The sequence below is a fragment of the Schistosoma haematobium genome, chromosome ZW, assembly GCF_000699445.3.
Source record: "Schistosoma haematobium chromosome ZW, whole genome shotgun sequence".
NCBI classification, from domain to species: Eukaryota; Metazoa; Platyhelminthes; class Trematoda; order Strigeidida; family Schistosomatidae; genus Schistosoma; species Schistosoma haematobium.
The window spans coordinates 72,210,113-72,229,272 of NC_067195.1; the positions used below are offsets into that span (position 1 = coordinate 72,210,113).

The following is a 19,160-nucleotide window of genomic DNA, read 5'->3' on the forward strand; positions in this document are numbered from 1 at the left end:
GTATCTGTGCTGACCATCGGGTTTGATATGTCAAGACCACTAGCTTGAAAATATCACCCTCTATTCCAAATCCGTTTTCCATACAAATCGGTAAAATAACATCCTATAACATTTGACAGGCCAAAAATACATTTATATATATCGCATAATATTTAGAATGACTCAAATGACTAGGGACTCATAGTCATTATATTTCATTACAATTCCGAAATATTTTAAGCCGATAATTATCGTGGTTATACCGTACATATTAACCATAAGGTTATTGAAGAAACATGATAAAAACGTTTGTGCTGTAACTTTAAGAAAAAAAGGAACTAAGAGAGTAGAATCAAATTTTTAATACAAAAAGTATGCTAAAATAGTGATCATACTCACCATTCGTAGGCCTCTGGCACCTCTACCGGCTAAACTTGATGACCACTCAGTGGTAAACCAATCCGTAGGTTTAAGACCTAAAGAACCAATGCTTGAAAACTGGCCAATCACTGGCCAAGACGAAGGTATTTGACTATTACATGTGTGTAATACCTAGTGTGAAAGAAAAAAAAAGGTACCGAGACCACAGTGTTTATCAGTACAAAGAAATATTCATTGACCACAGTTTTATGTTTGTTAGAACAACATAGAAATTGCTGATTACGAACTTATTTAGCGGTGCATAACATCATTTTATGCTCAGGAATTATTTAATATCGTTAGGGTAAACAATTAAAGTTAGTGGATAGAAGAAAAAAACATGGTACTTAACTTTGATACTATAGCGACTGCATCGAATTCGAATAGTTTGTCAAACATACTGGTGATCAAACAGCACTGAAAAAACTAAATTCCAACTAAATAAAATGATCATGCTTTATAGAGGCAATGTATTGAACGATATGCAATGCCTAGTTAAATCATACTTATTATCGATGTAACAAGTGACAAGTAGGAATCGATAACTAATAAAAATATCTACTTCACTAGAGGGATTGATAAATATTCACTTCATACTTTCATATTTATACCAAACTCATTACAAATATAGCGATCATACCTCTCCTAAACGTGTATGACCAAATTTGTTTAGTGACTCGCCGACATGTCTTCCGGAGACTGATGCAATTAATACAACCCTTTGAAAAACAAACAAAAAAAGACGCAGAAGATAAAGCATTTTGCACAACAAACGTCGATGATACTATTTTTCCCTGCAAACTACTGGTTACTACTATAATTCATTATATACTTTAATTATTTTGTTGGTTTAGGTTTTTAAAAACTTCTAAACTAGTTCATTTACCACAAACTGTAATAACTATTCTCAGTTGAAGGAGTTATCAGTAGATTCAATGAGTGCAATGACTACTGTTGAGAAAGATCTTATTTTTCGAATAGTCCAGAAGAATTAGTTGAATAAACAATTTTTGGATGGACATTTTGAAAGTATGCGGAAACTCAATAATGACATTAGCAACGTAGAACCTGGTAATATGTCATTAAAAGAGTAGCTGATGAAAGCCCTTTAGAAACTAAATTACAGAGATACCATGTAGATTGAAATACACATCAAAAATTACCTGTCATAAATTATAATAACTGCAAGGAACACAAACTACAACCTAATTCTTCGTTTTATGATCTGTCACCTGTTCGTGATGAGACTTCACAAAATATCTTCTCTTATTTTAACGAATAAGAACTAACAGTGGATACAAACGGGAAAAAATATCAATCAAACAACGTAGCGTTAATCCAAATAATAATGCTATACAGTATGAGAGAGCATAGAAACACGATTGATAAATCAGTCATTATGATATCCTTTGTAATAACAAATTCCTTTTCTCATAGCCCCGACTGTTCTAAAACATATTTGTACAAGGAACGTCTATCAGGTAGAGATTCCAAAAGATTTCATTTACATATGAGTCTATTTAGTTATATATCGATAAAATCAACTGATTGTCAGTTCGAAAAATTAGCACATCAAATTAAAAATAACTGAGAATACAATAAAGTTCGTTGAGAATCAAAGGATAAAGTCCATACTGAATTAATAAGAAAATTAACTGAATGAAGATCAGGGTACATTAAGTACCTATTTTTCACTGTTCACTGTATGTTCAGTAATAAGAATTTTGAAGCATTTCCCTGTTCATTCAGTGAGTGAGTGCTGCATATAAAAGTGTAATTTCACTGAAGACTTCACTTTAAAACCTAACTTTCAATTTGCTTTTTTCATGTCATGTTAGGATGCACTACATTGGCGTACTCATAGCAGACAGATGTGGTTAAGATTCTTGAAGTGAAATCTCCAGTTAAAATTACATTCTTATTACAGCATTCACCCATTAAACGAATGGATAAATGCTCAAAGTGCTGGATACTATACATTTGTTCGACATTAGAAAACTTCACAATCACAATCCATACATAACCTTTCACATAATTTTTATATTAAATTCAGGTCATAGATTTACATATCCAACATATTAGTACTCCTTCTAGAGGTGCTGTGATTCCCTTTCGATAAGGGATACAAGCAATAGTTAATTTATAAATAAAGGACCAATGATGTTAGCATGTTTGACATAATAACTGTGATCCATTTCAAGAAAACAACATCAAATTTCGGTTGCACAGTATAAAATAAATAAATATACATGAATCGGGCACGAAAAAGCGAATTTCACGAAACACATATACTTTTTTATTAAACTACATGTTACCAAAATACTTACTTAATTGGTCGAAAATCATAACTGTGCAAACAATTAATCCATTCAAATAAGGGTGAACTGGTTGACTGGGTTAAATCTCTCCCATATGATTTTAAGTACTCAAGTAGATCTGCACGAAAATTAGTTCTTGAATCTGTATCATTCAAGTGCTTCAGTTGTTCCGTGCTTAATAACTTTAATTTCGGGCTAATCCAAATTCTCAAAAGTAAAAAAAAGTGAATTTCAAAATCACTATGAATATAACTTAAGCATCAGGATAGTAACACCAATAGTCAGATGGTGGTTGGAGGTAGTCGACAGGAAACCCTGGACACGGGTTTCGTGCTACTTGGCACTCGTCAGCAAGGTGTGCCTGTAATCTTGAGGGAACCGGTGCTCCATGGCGGACTCGATCTCGTGTCACCCAGCTCCACAGTCAGAGACGTTACCACTGGGCTATCCGAGCCGCGACCGACCTCCTGTAGGACTGAGATGTAATCACAATTGATTGATCAGTGGGTGGCGATCAATGTCATGTTTGTCTAGTCCTTATTACTGCAGATCGAATGTTATCGATCATGTTGCAATGTGGCCACCAGTCCAGGTGACTCGACAATGTCGGGTTTCCTGTCGACTACCTCCAACCACCATCTAATCACAATATATAGTGCCCGCAATGTCGAGTCATCTAGACTGGTGGCCACATTGCAACATGGTCGATAGCATTCGATCTGCACTAATAAGGACTAGACACGCACGAAATTGATCGCCACCCACTGATCAATCAATTGTGATTACATCAACAATCATTCCAGGTATAAATATCTAATTCGAGTTTAATCAAACGAGTAATATGACTAATCTTTACATTTCGAGTGTGGCTCAAACGTGAATACCAGTTGAATAAGTGAATAGAATTTTTCTTAAAAACTAATCTTTATTTTTTTCTTAATCAAACAATAGCATAATTATTAATGTAAATGCCTGATTTTATATATCCGATGATCAAACTTAATGAAACTCTTAAACCTTTATGTCTTAATACGCTCAGAAAATTGGTTCTTATAATAAACTAGAACAAAATAATAAAAGTGCAATCAATCAGTCAATCATCTAACGAGGGATAGTGTTGTTAAATCATATTTATAATTCACAGAAAAGTAAAAGACATTATAAATTAAAATGAAGTATAGTAGCATAAACTTAGTTATTCTGTTGAAGTTTTTCTACAGATACTTACTACAGCCAATAACAATTCTAGTTTATGAAACATATAACGATAAATGTTGACATATTGACATTGAATACGTGGTTGATGCGGAGATATCGTTCAAAATTAAGTGTGAGGATAACCAACCTTTTCAATGTTCAATAAGAGTGCAATATCTAACATTTTCCAATCATCTAATGTGTCAGTATTACATATAAGTGTATCATTTTCTGTGAACATACTACCGTACTGCATTCCAACTTAGCGAACGAAAAAAACTGACTGCTGAAGATAAATTAGCTAATAATCATGATTCAACAACCTATAAGAGATTGTATAGATCATTGAGAATAATTTTATTACATGAATGCCTTAAGTATAATCTAAAACATATTTACAGGAGTTTGCTATATAGCTAAAGGATACATCCAATATCAAAACCATTAACCATAATTTTTGTTGACTAATAAATCACTTTCTAAAATATTGTCTTACCCTTGAGTTCTTCGATCCCAATCATCTGATATCATATTCGCTGTATGAATGATAATTTTTAAACCATCTTTATATTTGAGCATCATCATTTTTCTAAAATTAAACAAGGAGAAGCTTTGAAGATAATGTTCACACTAATCATCTTGAAAAAGTGATTTCAAGATGACTGGTACATGGAAAATTTATAGTATCAGAGCAACTCCCTGAGTATGAGAAGCATTTTTTTCTCCATGACCAGAGTACAATAACATATCTCCTGAATCTAATCTTTGCAATTTCAATCGGATTTAATTGGTTTCACTTGTTCCGAGGACCTTCAAGTTGTATCTCCTCATTTTCGTTGCTGATTGATTGGTACTCCAGGTCTCTCACATTGTCCGGACATTCCGTATACCTATATTAACTGTTGCTCTGGTTGTTAGACGGAGCACCGGCCTCGTGACTTCCGAAGAATATTGGCTTTCATTATGAGGGGTCATAAGTAATCTGAATAAAGATCCTTCAACTCGGAGAGCAGAGTTTAAATTGTTTAATTTGTCTATTCTGGTTAGAGTTTTTTAGCAAGATTTTTTTCTACGGGATGGGTATGCTGACCACATGCTCAACCCTCCTCCTTTACTCGGGCTTTGGACGGGCAGTAACCCTAGAAGAGCTGCAGACGGACAAATAGTGTTTAAAGATCAACGCACATATGAATGAATGAAGTCATGGAATAGTACTCCTTATTGTCTCATGTATTAATATTTCAAAATTTGATGTTGTAAGATACCTGTTCGTCATATGTCGTGACCGGAAAATGCAGTCGATTAAAAATCCATATTCAATGCTCCAGTCTTTATGAACCTGTATGATATTAATTTTTACGTCAGTTGCTTATCAGTAAAATACGTCGATAATCTATCTCTTATAAGTTATAATGTTGTGTATAACTACTTATCTGATGTATCGAGCTAGTATTGTTAAAAATACTGCCCCATTTTCCCCATATTGCTTCATTTACTTATCACACAACAAACACATGTTACATATATTGTCATTATCTTAGAAATATATAAATTGAAGTCAATATTTTTGGTATTTACAGCGACGATTCATGAAAACTCTGTTAGGTATTATGTATAATACTTAGATCAATCAACTGCACACGTGTCAGTCACACTATGAGATAACCAATCTCTACTACAACTGAAAATATGTGACCAGACCACCTCGTTGCAAATATGGTATCGTCACTTAATGCAAACAACACTATGATAACAACAGTGAAGAAACAGAGAGAACTGTACGCAATGAGATATTTATTATACGGCAGCTTGATGCCACGGAAGTGTCAAAGGTGGACCACTTTCAATTAAACTTATTAATTTTGGTCATTTTAAGATCGATTTCGTTTCCAAGGATGCTATGATCAATAATACGCTATTTCAAATAGTTGAATACCAAAAGATGATGGTAGCTAATTTTATCACAGCTTCACTGATACCGATAATAAGTTTTTGACAAACAATGCTTTACTTACTAACCGAAAATTAATTTGGAAAAGATTTTATTCATTTATTAATACAAACTTTTTAAATGAGACAATTATTTGTTATAACCAACTTACGTATGATGTGTACCGTATGGCAAACGTATATGGGCCTTGAAAGAAAAAGGAATTAAAAAGACAACCATAAAAAACCAATTGTATATATGTATATCTAATATTTTACGAAATTATAGTGTTATTAGGAAGTAAAAGCGAGTAAATCATATACTATTCAGGTAAATAAGATATAATAAAGGATGCACATCAAACGGTAACATGACCTAGTTGAACTTCATTCAGTGTGAAGATACGTTTAACTGAAAACGAGGACCACAATGAGAAACTATAACAGGCTCTTAGATGAAGTCTATTCTAAAGTAAATCAGAAATTTTGTCAAGTTTGACTTGCCAGACTTTTAGGGTACAATTTATGTGAGTGTGAAATGTTAATAGATGATAATTTGACACAATTCTTTTCCCTTTTGAAGCATGAAGTCGTAAAATCATTGACTATTCACTCTTTTCACCCAACTCCTATGTCATTAAACAGTGCTTAATATGTAACATGGTACAACGAAATGCATAAAGCGACCGCGAATCACAAAGTTCAGTGTTTCGATATGACATAATTATCTGCATACATGTATCAATTTGATGTGTCACGATTCACATAAGCATGTGTAGATAAAATTTCAAAAAAGAAACAGGGATATCATACTTAATAAACATCTAAACAAAAAAGTGAGTAAAATTGAGGGACTAAAAGTACATAACATCATTTTAAGTTTAACAGAACAGTGAAAAACAAATGTATAATTCCACAGTGATTCAATACTCTAAACTTGTTGAATCTTTACAATCTGATTATTGCCCTTATTCAAAAGTCATTCTTATCCTTTAAAATGATCGTGTAACAGGTTTTTGTTCGAGTTTCACTCGAGGGTTTCACACTGTTACGTCGGTTAATGTTGACCAAGTAAACAGAACAAAATAATTTAAAAGAAATTGATGGAGTCGTGGGTCGGACACATACTGAAAAAGTGTTCCAGGAAATTTTGAAGATTATGCCGCTGATTACATGCTTTTTGTTGCTTATGGGTACGATGACTTCTAACAGTTGTCTTAAATCTCAACAGAGCATTCAGATCATCAATTCATAGTCCTCGAGTTTCAACAGGTTGTATTCAATGTTCCATTGCTAATTTGGAAATTTTATGAAAATATGACTACCGCAATGCCTTAAATAGGCTGGTGACTGTCAAAAACGTCTTATACTGACACTAAAAATGTCAAATGAACTTAGATATGTCCACAAAAAAGACAACATTTTCATCTGATTTAATTCTCTTGTTCGATTCCACGACGAATTAATTGATGTAAATTATCATTACTTGAAAGGTACATTGTCAACTATTAACCAACCATTTCGTCCTAGTATGGAACTTCTGAGGAGTGTTCATCCACAACCCTATTGAAAATCGAACTCAGGACCTCCAAATATCACAGCATTACCGCGCCGTTAGTTGCGTCGTGTGCGCCTCTTATGTACTTACTTACTTACGTCTGTTACCCGTCGTGGAGGAGCATAAGCCGACCACCAGCACTCTACATCCAACCCTGTTCTGGGCAGTCCTATCTGGTTGCTATTGCGTATTGCTACCTGTATTCTTAAACATGTCTCGAATTTGGAAAGTTGTACATTTTCAGATTTTCTCACCTTTTTCCTTCCTTTTTTGTTGTAAAGGAAACTTGTTTAAATACCTTGTGTTGAGTGTTCTATATTGTACCAAAATATAATATTGAATAAGGCCATTAATAATAATAATAATAATAATAATAATCCATCCTTTTCATTTCTGCTTACAATTCTCGACGCAGTGTGTCCTTTGGCCTTCCTCTTTTGCGTTTACCTTCAGGATTTGTGATCCAGCCTGGTGATTTTCTCAATGTATGTCTTATCCACTAACTCCATCATCTTTTCCTTATTATCTCCTCAGATAGATGGTTTGTTCTCTCCCACAGTTAGCTGTTGCTGATGGTTTCCGGTCAACGGACATTGAGTATTTTGCGTGGACAACTGTTTATAAATACCTGTACCTTTTTCATGATGGTTGTAATAGTTCTCCATGTTTCAGCTCCGTATAGTAGAACTATTCGTGTTGAAGATCCTCACTTTGATATTGGTTGACAGTTGTTTTGAGTCCCATGTGTTCTTTACTTGTGGGAATGCGACCCTAGACTTGCCGATCCTCGCCTTTACGTCTGCATACGATCCACCTTGTCCATAGATGATGCTGTATTGTATTTGAGAACCTTGCTTTTTACTTTGTGTGTACTAAGGTCTACTGATGCAGAGACCACTGGTGCTACACTGTTTGTCTGAACCTGCGTTTGTTGATGTGTATGGGATAGAAAGCCAAGTCATCTGCGAAGTCTAAATCCTTCAATTGATTCCAAGCTGTCTATTGTATTCCGTGCCCCCAAATGCCCTGGTATGGTCGAGAGTGGGGAGGGCCCACCCTTCCTCTCGAAATGCTCGCACATGGCCACGCGAATACAGGCTCTGCCAGGGAAGTCCTACTCACTGCCTTCTCGTAGCGGGGGTGTTGGTTACGAAAATGAGAGGACGAAAAGCGAATGTCCGGCGCCTTAACCGGATCTCAAACCAATGGTGCACATGGGCTCCAGTATCCTGCGGGAACAAATGGAGTATGAACCAATTGTTGGCCACCGGCTACCACGGAACTACATCTCACGATGTTCCACTGCCTTGTGGGTCAGACCTTTAGGTCAAAGGCTCGGAGTGTGGCCTCCTAAGAAAGCCACCTGCTTCGGTCTGGGCACCCGGGCAGAATCACAGCCCACACACAAATAAAATGAAAATGACGATATTTACTGAAAATCCTATTGACGCTTCGATTAGCAGCCAAACAATTCACATTACTATCATTATTTACTACGTCACTTATTCACTCTCTTTTATTCCTACTTTGTGTATCCTTATTTTTCAACGTATATAGCAGCTCGCCCATGGTGGAAACTCTTTCTACTGTGGCGCATATATATTTGGCGCCCCCTTGCACCAATATTTATATGTTCAAATAAAATAAAATCCCCTCAGATGTCGAGGTATTCATAGTCCAGTCGACCACCTGAAGAAAGAAGAAGAGGGAGAATAAGCAGCCGTGTTTGACTCCGGTCCATACTTGGAATGCATTTGTCAGCTGTCCTCTATGCACCACTTTGCACTGTAGTCCGTCGTATGAATTCCGTATGATGTTGACGAACTTCTCAAGTACACAATAGTGTCAAGGAAGTTTCCATAAGGTCCTCCTGTCCGCATTGTCAAACGCATTCTCATAATCAATGAAGTTGATGTATAGTTACGAGTTCCACTCAACTGATTGTTCAACGATGATCCGTAGTGTCGCGATTTGGTCTATGCACGACCGGTCTCTTATGTGGACAGATATAATTAGTATGTAGCAGGAACAGGGAGTGGAATATTTATCAGCAGGAGATTGAAATAAAGAGAACAGTCAACTAAATGGCGAGCGATTGGAATAACAACAGAATTAGAAAAATGATAGAGTATATAAAGAACAACTCGAAGAAGATATGCAAATGATGTATTTAATGTATAATTTTCAAATTTTATAAAGGCACTATATGATTTTACATAAAATAATAAGTTGATTTATTGTACCTCAGTTTTCGTTCACTACAGTTGTCTAACTAAGAATAATCCGTCATAAAAACTATGGAATTCAGTAATCTCCATAAACCTGTATTGTAAATTAATTAATCACTGAATCGAAAATATAAACAATTAAATTTAAAAATAACCAAATAGATAGATACAATAACTTCTAAGAAATATTCTGAGTGAATTCATAAACCACATACTTGACAAATTCGTATATTACTGTAATTTCCAGCAGATTCATCTAATGATTTTTTCATTTTACCTTGGAAACCGTGTACAATAGTGAGTGGTAGTGATCTATTAAGAAAAACAAAAAACAAATTCTAAAATGTATTTTGAGGAAAAAAATTAACACATGTAAAATAACATTTGAATAATAAATAAATCAAAAATAAGTTAATACTAAAAAGTTCATTTATTTCAGTTGAATGAAATTTTCAACCACAAACAATTTCAATAGTGAAGATCATGAGTCAATTGAAGCTAGACCACCATGGAAAACCTGGAAGCAAAGGACGACCGTTTCGTCCTATTATGGGACTCTTCAGCAGTGTAAATCCACGATCCCGTCCCGCGAGATTCGAACGAAGGACCTATCGGTCTGGTGCACGAACACTTAACCTTTAAACCACTGAGCTGGCGTCCAGCAGTGGTGTGGCGCATATATATTTGGTGCCCTCTTGCACCAATATTTGTGTTCAAATAAATAAAACATCCAACAGTGTTAATGTCTAACTTCAACTAATCCACGAAATTGAGCGACACATCCACTACTGTCATCAGTGAATACTATCTCCCAACTGACCCGGTTGAAGTTAGACACTAACACCGTCGGATGCTGGCTCAGTGGTCTAGTAGTTAAGTGCTCGCGCGCGAGATCAGTAGGTCCTGGGTTCGAATTCCGTGAGGCGGGGTCATGGATGCACACTGCTGAGGAGTCCCACAATAGGACGAAACGGTCGTCCAGTGCTTCCGGGTTTTCCATGATGGTCTAGCTTCAATTGACTCATGATCTCAACTACTGAACTTACTAAAATCTCCACAAAACCCCTTCTGACACAAACAATTTCTTTAAAGATTAATCATATGAATACTACATTAGAATTGATGAAAATAAATGTAGTATAAGTGTATAGGTACCTATCTAAAAAAAATGGAGATTGCTGAGCTTTCTATTGAGATCATGAATTGATAAATTTTAAACCAACACTTGAAACCAGAAAGCATTGGACAGCTGTTTTATCATAGTATGGAACTCCTCAGAAGTTCGCATCCATGATTCTATACGCAAGACTCCAACTCAGGACCCCCGGTCTCGTGTGAATGCTTAATCTTTAGATCACTGGTCTGGAGGTTCATGATCTCAATACAAAATAATTATATGATAAAATGAACATTAACTAGTTAGTTGAATAAAATCGCTAACTTGATTATTGGAAGAAATATTAATAAATAAACTAAAATAAATAACAATTAAAACTTTGAATGTACATGATGATAATCACTACTTCAGTAGCATAGATCATGTAGAAATGTGTTTTAGGATATTCTAAATTATCATGAAATCTAGTGTCTAAATTTTTTAAGATAATGTAAATACTGAAAAGTTGGTTTAGAAAAAAACCTTGTTAATTTACTTAAATCATAGTATATACTAACCTGAAGCGCTCAGGATATTGTTCCCTTAGCCATGGTATATCAAACATATAATTAAACTAGAAATAATCAACGGAAAGAAAAAAAATATTTGAAATTGTTATATCATATCAAAAATGCGAACTATGCGTAAGCCGAACGATAAAATAAGTGAAAAATGACAATACTTTATATTAGTAATTAATTATAATTAACGAGGTTTATGGAAATTCTTTTCGATAGCATAGTTAACATCACGGGAAGGTCTTAGTTAAACGACTACTGAAAACCAAACCTTTTTTGCGACTTAGTATGGGATTCCCCAGTGGTGCTAGTCCACAACCTCTCCATCAGGGATGAAATATAGTGTGGTGCGTGCTACTTATATCGATGTAAGTAGTATATGACGCGAGTTATAAAACGTAATGTCTGGCAGCAGAAGATTGGAAAAGATCAAGAAAGGAAGAGCGACAACACAATGCAACAGGAACAGTCCAGGTTGATATGATGCATTGATATTTTGCAAATTAACGATTTACTATATGATTTTTCTATTTTACCAAGTAACTGTAATTTTGTGCTAAATACAATTCGGTTGTCCTCACCTGTGTTCTCCTTCACTACATTAGGACCTTCGGTCAAGCGAGAAAATGCCTAACCTTTAGGACATTGATTCAGTTCTTCAGTGGTTGTTTGACTAAGACTATTTCGTGAACTTGACTATGAAAGAATAAACGATTAGTAAAAGTCAGTTAAGTGATTAAAAAGAAGCTTTGAAAAGATAAACTCAGTTGAAAGCATATTCATCATATTTGTTAGGAAAATTTTAACTTACTTGAATTGAAGATACAAGTTCATCATCAGAGGAATTAAGAATTTCTATAGAAATGGGAAACAAATACGGTAAATAAAAAAATTACGAACTACATAATTCTATATCATAACAACTAAAGACATTACTGGAGATAAGATACTATCAGGTAGGCTAATCTTTACCAGTTAATGTTCCCGATCCCTTGTAGGAAAGGAACTACAACACAACCTCACCAAATAGTTGTTATCAGACCGAAGGACCAAGTATTAACAGTCAAACTAGTGGTTTAAATCACTTAATGGGATACAACGATTACCGATATTTTTTATAAAATTAAGTCAATACTACTGTACTTGACAATGTGGTTAACATGGATTGATTTCCACTCTTAATTTTTTTACATCAAACTTCAGAGACTGGGAAATTGTTAATTAAATTTCCATTCACTTTTTTAGTAGATCAGTGACTCGGTGATTAAAGCTTTCGACTTTCATTCATTAAGTTTCAGTTTCATGTCTCGCTCCACCTACTTCCGGTTGAGCTAACTGATGGTATCCCTAGCCTTCTAATTTAAAATGTTGTTTATCGACAAGTACACAAGGTCACACCTGGTAAGCAAGTCAACAAGTAATTAGTCCCTTTAAACGAACATTCTTGAAGTGAAGTTTTATTGAAAACGTTTTGTTACACAAGACGACTTCAATACAAATTTGTAAAAAAAAGAATAACAGTAAGACACGAAGTCAGTTAAGGAGAAATACTGATAGATCAGTACGAAATCAGTACCTTCTGCTATTAAGAAAATTGAGAATCGGTGATCATTAATGTAAATCCAGGGTACAGTAATAAACGAAATCAACGTAGGTGAGAGACTTTGAGGTGGGTTAATGACTGACAAATAAATTTCCCTATCAGTCAACAGTATTGTTGAGCCCAGTGCAGGCAGACTGATATATGTATCTAAGTGTTCAGAACATCAGACTCAACCACAAAATCGATGGTTTAAATTCATTTCTAACTGCTTCAGATTGAACAGCTTGAACTCATATGCTATATGCAACGAATACATTGATATATAGTACCATATTTAGTCAACTAATTTCAGATGAGCTATTTGTACACAGCTTAATAGATATCTCAGAGATCGTGATACTAAACTTCGGTATTGGAAATCTTGACTAATAAACAAATATCATAGATAACACGAAAGACTCAGATACATTCATGTGATGAACTATAGCTAAGACGAAACGTATAGTGAATTACACTACTGTGTCATAAAATGTTAATAACTTACCCTTTAAGGTTATAGTAGGAATTCTACCGTACTTTACACCAGATACGCGAAAGAGATAAATGCCATAGAAATTTTCATTGGTTGATACGTCTTCTGAATCTTTGGTGCTGTTTGAGTTTGTAGTATGGTGCCCAACCAATACTTCATGATCTGTAAAATGTATGGGATAATACACCGATGAGTTCATTACCACAACGTAATAAACAAGCAAAACAGTTTCTTATTCAAACTGTTAAATAACTATGACAACACTAATAGAGCTGTAAAACATAATTCAGAAATAACAAGAGCTCATTTCATCACAACTTTTAATTAAGGTTGAAATTCAAAAATCCTATTATGTAACAAAACCTTATACATGGTGTTTAGCAAGATAAGTAGAAATTATTTTAAAACAACCAAGTATCTGATCATTATTAAGAATTGTTACAAGTTAATTGAATGTAATTGTACTCTGTGACTACTTACCATATAAGAACGATTCAAACGAACTAGCTTGGTATTTACAGCAGTGAAAAACTATTTCTTCTCACTGATCCATAAGAACTAAAATATTTAGGTAGCCAATTCATAGAAATACGGACAAAATAAAGAGGATGACGATTTTAACAAATTCATCTAAGAGACAATATACTAGATAATGTATGAAACGTAGATTTTAGCATGCGACTAAATGGTTAGAAATTGAGTGGTTAAATTACTAAATATCTGCACCTAAAATAACACTGTTCAGATTATTCGGAACAACATGATTTGAATTGATTTGTACGTATCCAATGTGAAGAAGTGTAGACAGATGTTTACAGTTAATTTAAACGAAAGCCAAGCAAAATCATTAATGACCGGGAATCAGATTGCTCATAAACAGTCAGATCGAGTATCATAGCTAGTATAAATTAAATTGATAATCCCAAAGGTACTGGTCACAATCATTTCCTGTTCATATGTGGAAAACTAACCTGGATGATAAAATTCTCCAAAGTGTTGAGGATTTTTTCGATAACAGGTTCTCCCATACTTACAAGGTGGTCGATATAGTCCAACGTCAGAATTCGTCGACTGTTTTGTAGAAAAGCTCGTCTATAAATACAAAATAGTGCCAACCATGTTAAAAAACTGCTTTCCGAATAAACACTCAGTATGATGATAAATACTTTTGATGATAATGAAAATCAGATATTTATTTTATGTTGCCGACGCCTGATTATTTATATTTTCACTGTCGAACAGATTTCTCACATGTCACAAATTGCAATAAAGCGGACATCAGCCTCAAACAAGATTATACTCGGAACAGAAGGATGAGCATGATAGCAAGTCCAAAAGAAACAACTGTTCAGGTATCCCTGGTTTCTATTAGTTCTACAGCTATCAGCATGTGCTGAAAACTATTTGGAAATTTCGAAAAACCATTCAAATCACTAGTGTATCATATGCTATACATACATTGTTAGCTAATCTCCATTTTATTATATTAGCTGAGTAACTTAAGATCAATGTATTTGAATAAAAACACTATCCAATGTGTCAAGAAAGGTGAATCTGTTGTATTAAAACTTTAAGTCAATAGATGTACACCACTTATTAGATGAACATACTGAAAGCTTTCACAACTGTTCATAACATACTCTTTATCGAGTATTAATTCATTTCACGTATCAATCACATACGGAAATTACAACTGTGGACATAAACTCACTGCAAGACATTAATTCATGCTAAAATATTATATCAACTCCACCCAGTTTACTCTGTTAGTTAAAAAATATCAGACCACTTATTAAGTGTACCTAATAAATGTCCCAACTCGGGTTATCTATAATAATTTTACATTTTGATTTCGCTTAAGCTAACATGATGCTCTACAATGAACGTAAATCTTATCCCAGTTTATCATAAAAACAAAAGTGATGCCCTTCAGATTCGATTACTATGGGTTGACCGCAAAGTATGGCATAGTCCTTTTATGAGTGGTAAAGTTTTATCTAGGTCACCAGCGAAAACACGGTAATGTTTGGAACACTTTGTATAGATGTAAGAGACATGATCCACCTGTTTTACTGCTTAGAATTGTTGGGCTTTTATAAATTATAATGAGACACTTTGAAATTCCCAGTTTTAAATCAACAATGGAAATAAAGGGAATAGGCAAATTTTTCAAAACTTATTGAACACATGATTTTTGACAAAAGTGTACTGGTTTGGCTTGTCATACATTGGTGAAACGTTTAATTCCCAGGTATTGTCCAAAATCGAAACTTCTCTTTTCACAATGATGGAGTAAATTGTTTGCTACCCGCTTCGGTTTGTGTATTTTTATGGTGTCAGTAGAGATTGCTCTGATGATTTATGTATCCCAACCGTATTACTTATAAGTAGCTACTAATTTCTTGCACAATTTTCCGGCTGTGTTGCTTATGTAAGGTGATCATTATTTCTCAGGCTATATTGAACTAGCCACTGTATTCTTTAACTGTGTTGACAGCTATTACTTGTTTTATCCCTTTGAGTGTAAGTCCGTATCGTATCATGGATATGAATACATAATATACATACAAAATTTTAAGTACTTTGTCTAGGTATTTGAAAGATTAACTAACGTGACAAGTGATGTTCACAAAATATTTCAAAATGCAATAGTGATCAACGTTTACGAGAGAATGAATAAAATGGTGTGGAACAGATTATAATTAAGTTCTAAAACGGAATGCCGATTAAGATCGCTATTAGCCCGAATTATGTGCGATGTAACAGATAATGTGAATGTATATTAATCAGTTCTGCTGGAACCCATTAATGAGAGAATTAAATGTATACATAAAACCAGGCTTTCATCGGTTCGAAAAACCAATAAATTGAATGTTAAACAGACAGCCAGGAGAACTACTCTATATAAATACCAACTGAATCACTGAGGCTTCATAACAAGGTCACAATACAATCCTACATTATCACTAACTTTTTTAATAGAGACAATTACTTCATACATGAAACTTTGGTTAGGATTAAACTTAATTAATACTGAATAGAAAATAATATACTATACAAAAATTTTATTATGGGTGAATGTAAACATTAATTTAAGGGAAAATAAGAAGAAATGAACATGTAAACAACAAGAAGGGCTATCTATGTACGTTTAACCATTAACTGTAAAATACACCAAAATGAACGCAAATACAAAGATTTCAGTAGGAAATAAATAAGATAATTAACATATAATTATAAACTAAATTCATAAATCTTGAAATCCTATCCGTTTAACTTTTGATGCCTTTTATTTATGACCATGAAAAAAAATCTGATGTACAAAATTACGCAATATAGATACAGATATAATTGGTAAAAACAAGTTATTATTGCAAAATATCGTCTCTGAATTTTAGAATTAATGTTTAGACATCTTCCATGTCGTCATCATCTTCATCTTCGTCTTCATCATCACCATGATCTTCAATAATCTCGTCAGGATCCACTAGTTCATCATTTGTATCGTCACTATGAGCCATGGGATGCTCATTGTTGACGCCGATTACGGAAGAAGCCATTTCACGGCTATCACTAATTAGAGTTCTGATCAATGTTGACGAACCCATGCGAGAAGCTCCATCACTTCTAAACTGACGGTTTAAAATGCTAGAAACTCCGGAAGATGGAGTATGCTGTCGATGGCGTAAAAGTCCGCCTGGACCACCTGGTACAACATAACCACGAGATGCGGCTGCACGAGCATAATGCTGAGTATCACCAGGCACAAATCCACTATTAGAAACAGATCCAGAAATATGACCACCGTCTTCATCGTCTGGACTTCGATTTAAATAGAGTTGCCGTAAACCACCTTCATTTACACTTGTATTCGCTGTATCGAACAAGCTAGTATAATGAGAGTTGGTATCCAGTGGTGGTCGCTGACTGCTACGTAAAGAGTGATCTAACTGTTGATGCACGTTAACTGGCCCTCCATGACCACCGGATCCCATAGAGTCACCACCTTCATCAGTATGACCGGCTGCAGCCGCAGCAGCTAATCTGGCTTCAACGAATAACCTTCTTTGTTGATGAAGCGCCTCAAAGTCAGGTACAATGGCCTGACGTCGTTCGTAAATGGCTAGGAAGAAAACAAAAAAGAATTGGAACAAATATCTTACGATGTTGTATAATATTTCAGAATTCGCATAAAGTATTTTGAAGCATTTGTACTCCGTAGAGTAAGTAGCATATAAAAAGTATACTCCAGTAAACGGAGTTTACTAGTGTTTAGTGTATGACAACCGATGATGAATTAATAATGATAACTTAGGAATTAGCCAGTAAAGAATACCAGCAAAAGAGTCAATTAAAGGATAATATTTCGTGAGAAAAGAGGGTATTTTTTATTATGGGATAAAAGTAATGCATCTTCTGAGCTTTCATTTCGTTTATTACGTAGGGCTACTGCAACTTGAACCAACATACTAGGTTCTACTTTACGTCTGACTGACTATTAAGTACGTCATATGGATTCTGTAGTGAGTGCTTCAGAGAACCTATCACAGTACATCAATAATCCTACTACATGATATAGTGGGAAAATATCACATTAGCTATGCGACCTACTAGTTTGTGATAAAATATTAGATTGGATTAACCAACTTTATAAGCTTTAACTTCTTATATCTTAAAAGTATATGGATAACAGATAAAACAAAGACATTGAACATATTTGAGTAACCGTCACAATACAACCAAAATCAGATGGTTGTAAAATCCTTTAATTGTCTAAAAAAGTTATGAAGGCATATATATGACTCATTAAAAGCCATACTTCGAGCCTTTCATACTATATGCATTATATTTTTTTAAAGAATATAATTTGACGATAGTAATGTTTTACGACATTGAATAAATGAATATTTTTGTTTTTAGAATATGAATGTCCCATCCCTCAGTTTGGTGGTTAGAGCAAAACACTTATGAAGAATAGAAAGGACTACTTACCCTCTACATAAAATCTTAGAGATGGTGGTACTAACTCTAAGCATTGATTATACTCCTCTTGTGTACAATGAATAGTACCTAGGCGTAGCATTAAACCCATGCGTTTTAAGGTATCAACTTCATCACGTATCTCGTAGGCTTGATCGAAATTAAATAAATATTCCAACCTAAGAAAAAATTAACATAAACCTGTTCACACGAAAGTGATATAACTTTCAATAAAGAATATATTTACTAAATATCTCTAAATACTTGAGAAACACGACACAAATTAGCCACTTTGGTTACATGAATTATGTACTGTGTAGGACAATTGTTTATAACAGGCTTTAGAATAAGTTTGCAACAGATGTGGCTTAATCATCAAAACACTGAATTCTCAGCTACTATGTCGTAAACTCACACCTGCCTTCAGCAACTTTGATGTTGGCTTCCAAGAGGTATCGTACAAATAGCATGGCTTTAATTTGGATACATGATTCCGTACTTGGTTGTTAAGTTATATTAAAATATTAGTTTAAATTACAGATGAAAATCTGATAGTAGGTAGGGAAAAAACGGGTTACGACATAATTCAGATTAACGTCTAACAAATAACAGTGTACTGGAAAACTGAGATTTTATCAGAAATTCAATCAAGTGTAAGATATTAAAGTCAAGACGGTGATTGGGTTGATGAGGTTGTGAATATTCATCAACTGGATTATATAGAACTTGTGCTATTCTTTCCTAACCACATCCCACCTAGGCGGAAAACAGTAAAGGTTCGAGAACAGCAAGGGCAGACAAA

At 34.4% G+C, this 19,160-nt stretch overlaps 1 protein-coding gene across 2 annotated transcripts in view; it reads right to left on the bottom strand.

Moving 5' to 3' along the window:
* Nucleotides 1-19,160, bottom strand: part of TDP1_1 (tyrosyl-DNA phosphodiesterase 1) — a gene marked incomplete at its 3' end in the record, with an annotated part of 38,888 nt that overhangs the window by 10,576 nt on the left and 9,152 nt on the right. The window contains exons 9-21 of one of the 2 annotated variants that reach the window (XM_035732640.2): nucleotides 18,371-18,537; nucleotides 16,983-17,501; nucleotides 16,350-16,411; nucleotides 14,350-14,470; nucleotides 13,391-13,540; nucleotides 12,115-12,158; nucleotides 11,304-11,359; nucleotides 9,845-9,941; nucleotides 6,017-6,051; nucleotides 4,411-4,503; nucleotides 2,727-2,924; nucleotides 1,040-1,118; nucleotides 379-531 (exon numbers count right to left, since the gene is read on the bottom strand). In XM_035732640.2, the coding sequence (XP_035586077.2) occupies nucleotides 379-531; nucleotides 1,040-1,118; nucleotides 2,727-2,924; nucleotides 4,411-4,503; nucleotides 6,017-6,051; nucleotides 9,845-9,941; nucleotides 11,304-11,359; nucleotides 12,115-12,158; nucleotides 13,391-13,540; nucleotides 14,350-14,470; nucleotides 16,350-16,411; nucleotides 16,983-17,501; nucleotides 18,371-18,537 (1,774 nt within the window). The other variant, XM_051212230.1, reaches the window with a different exon arrangement.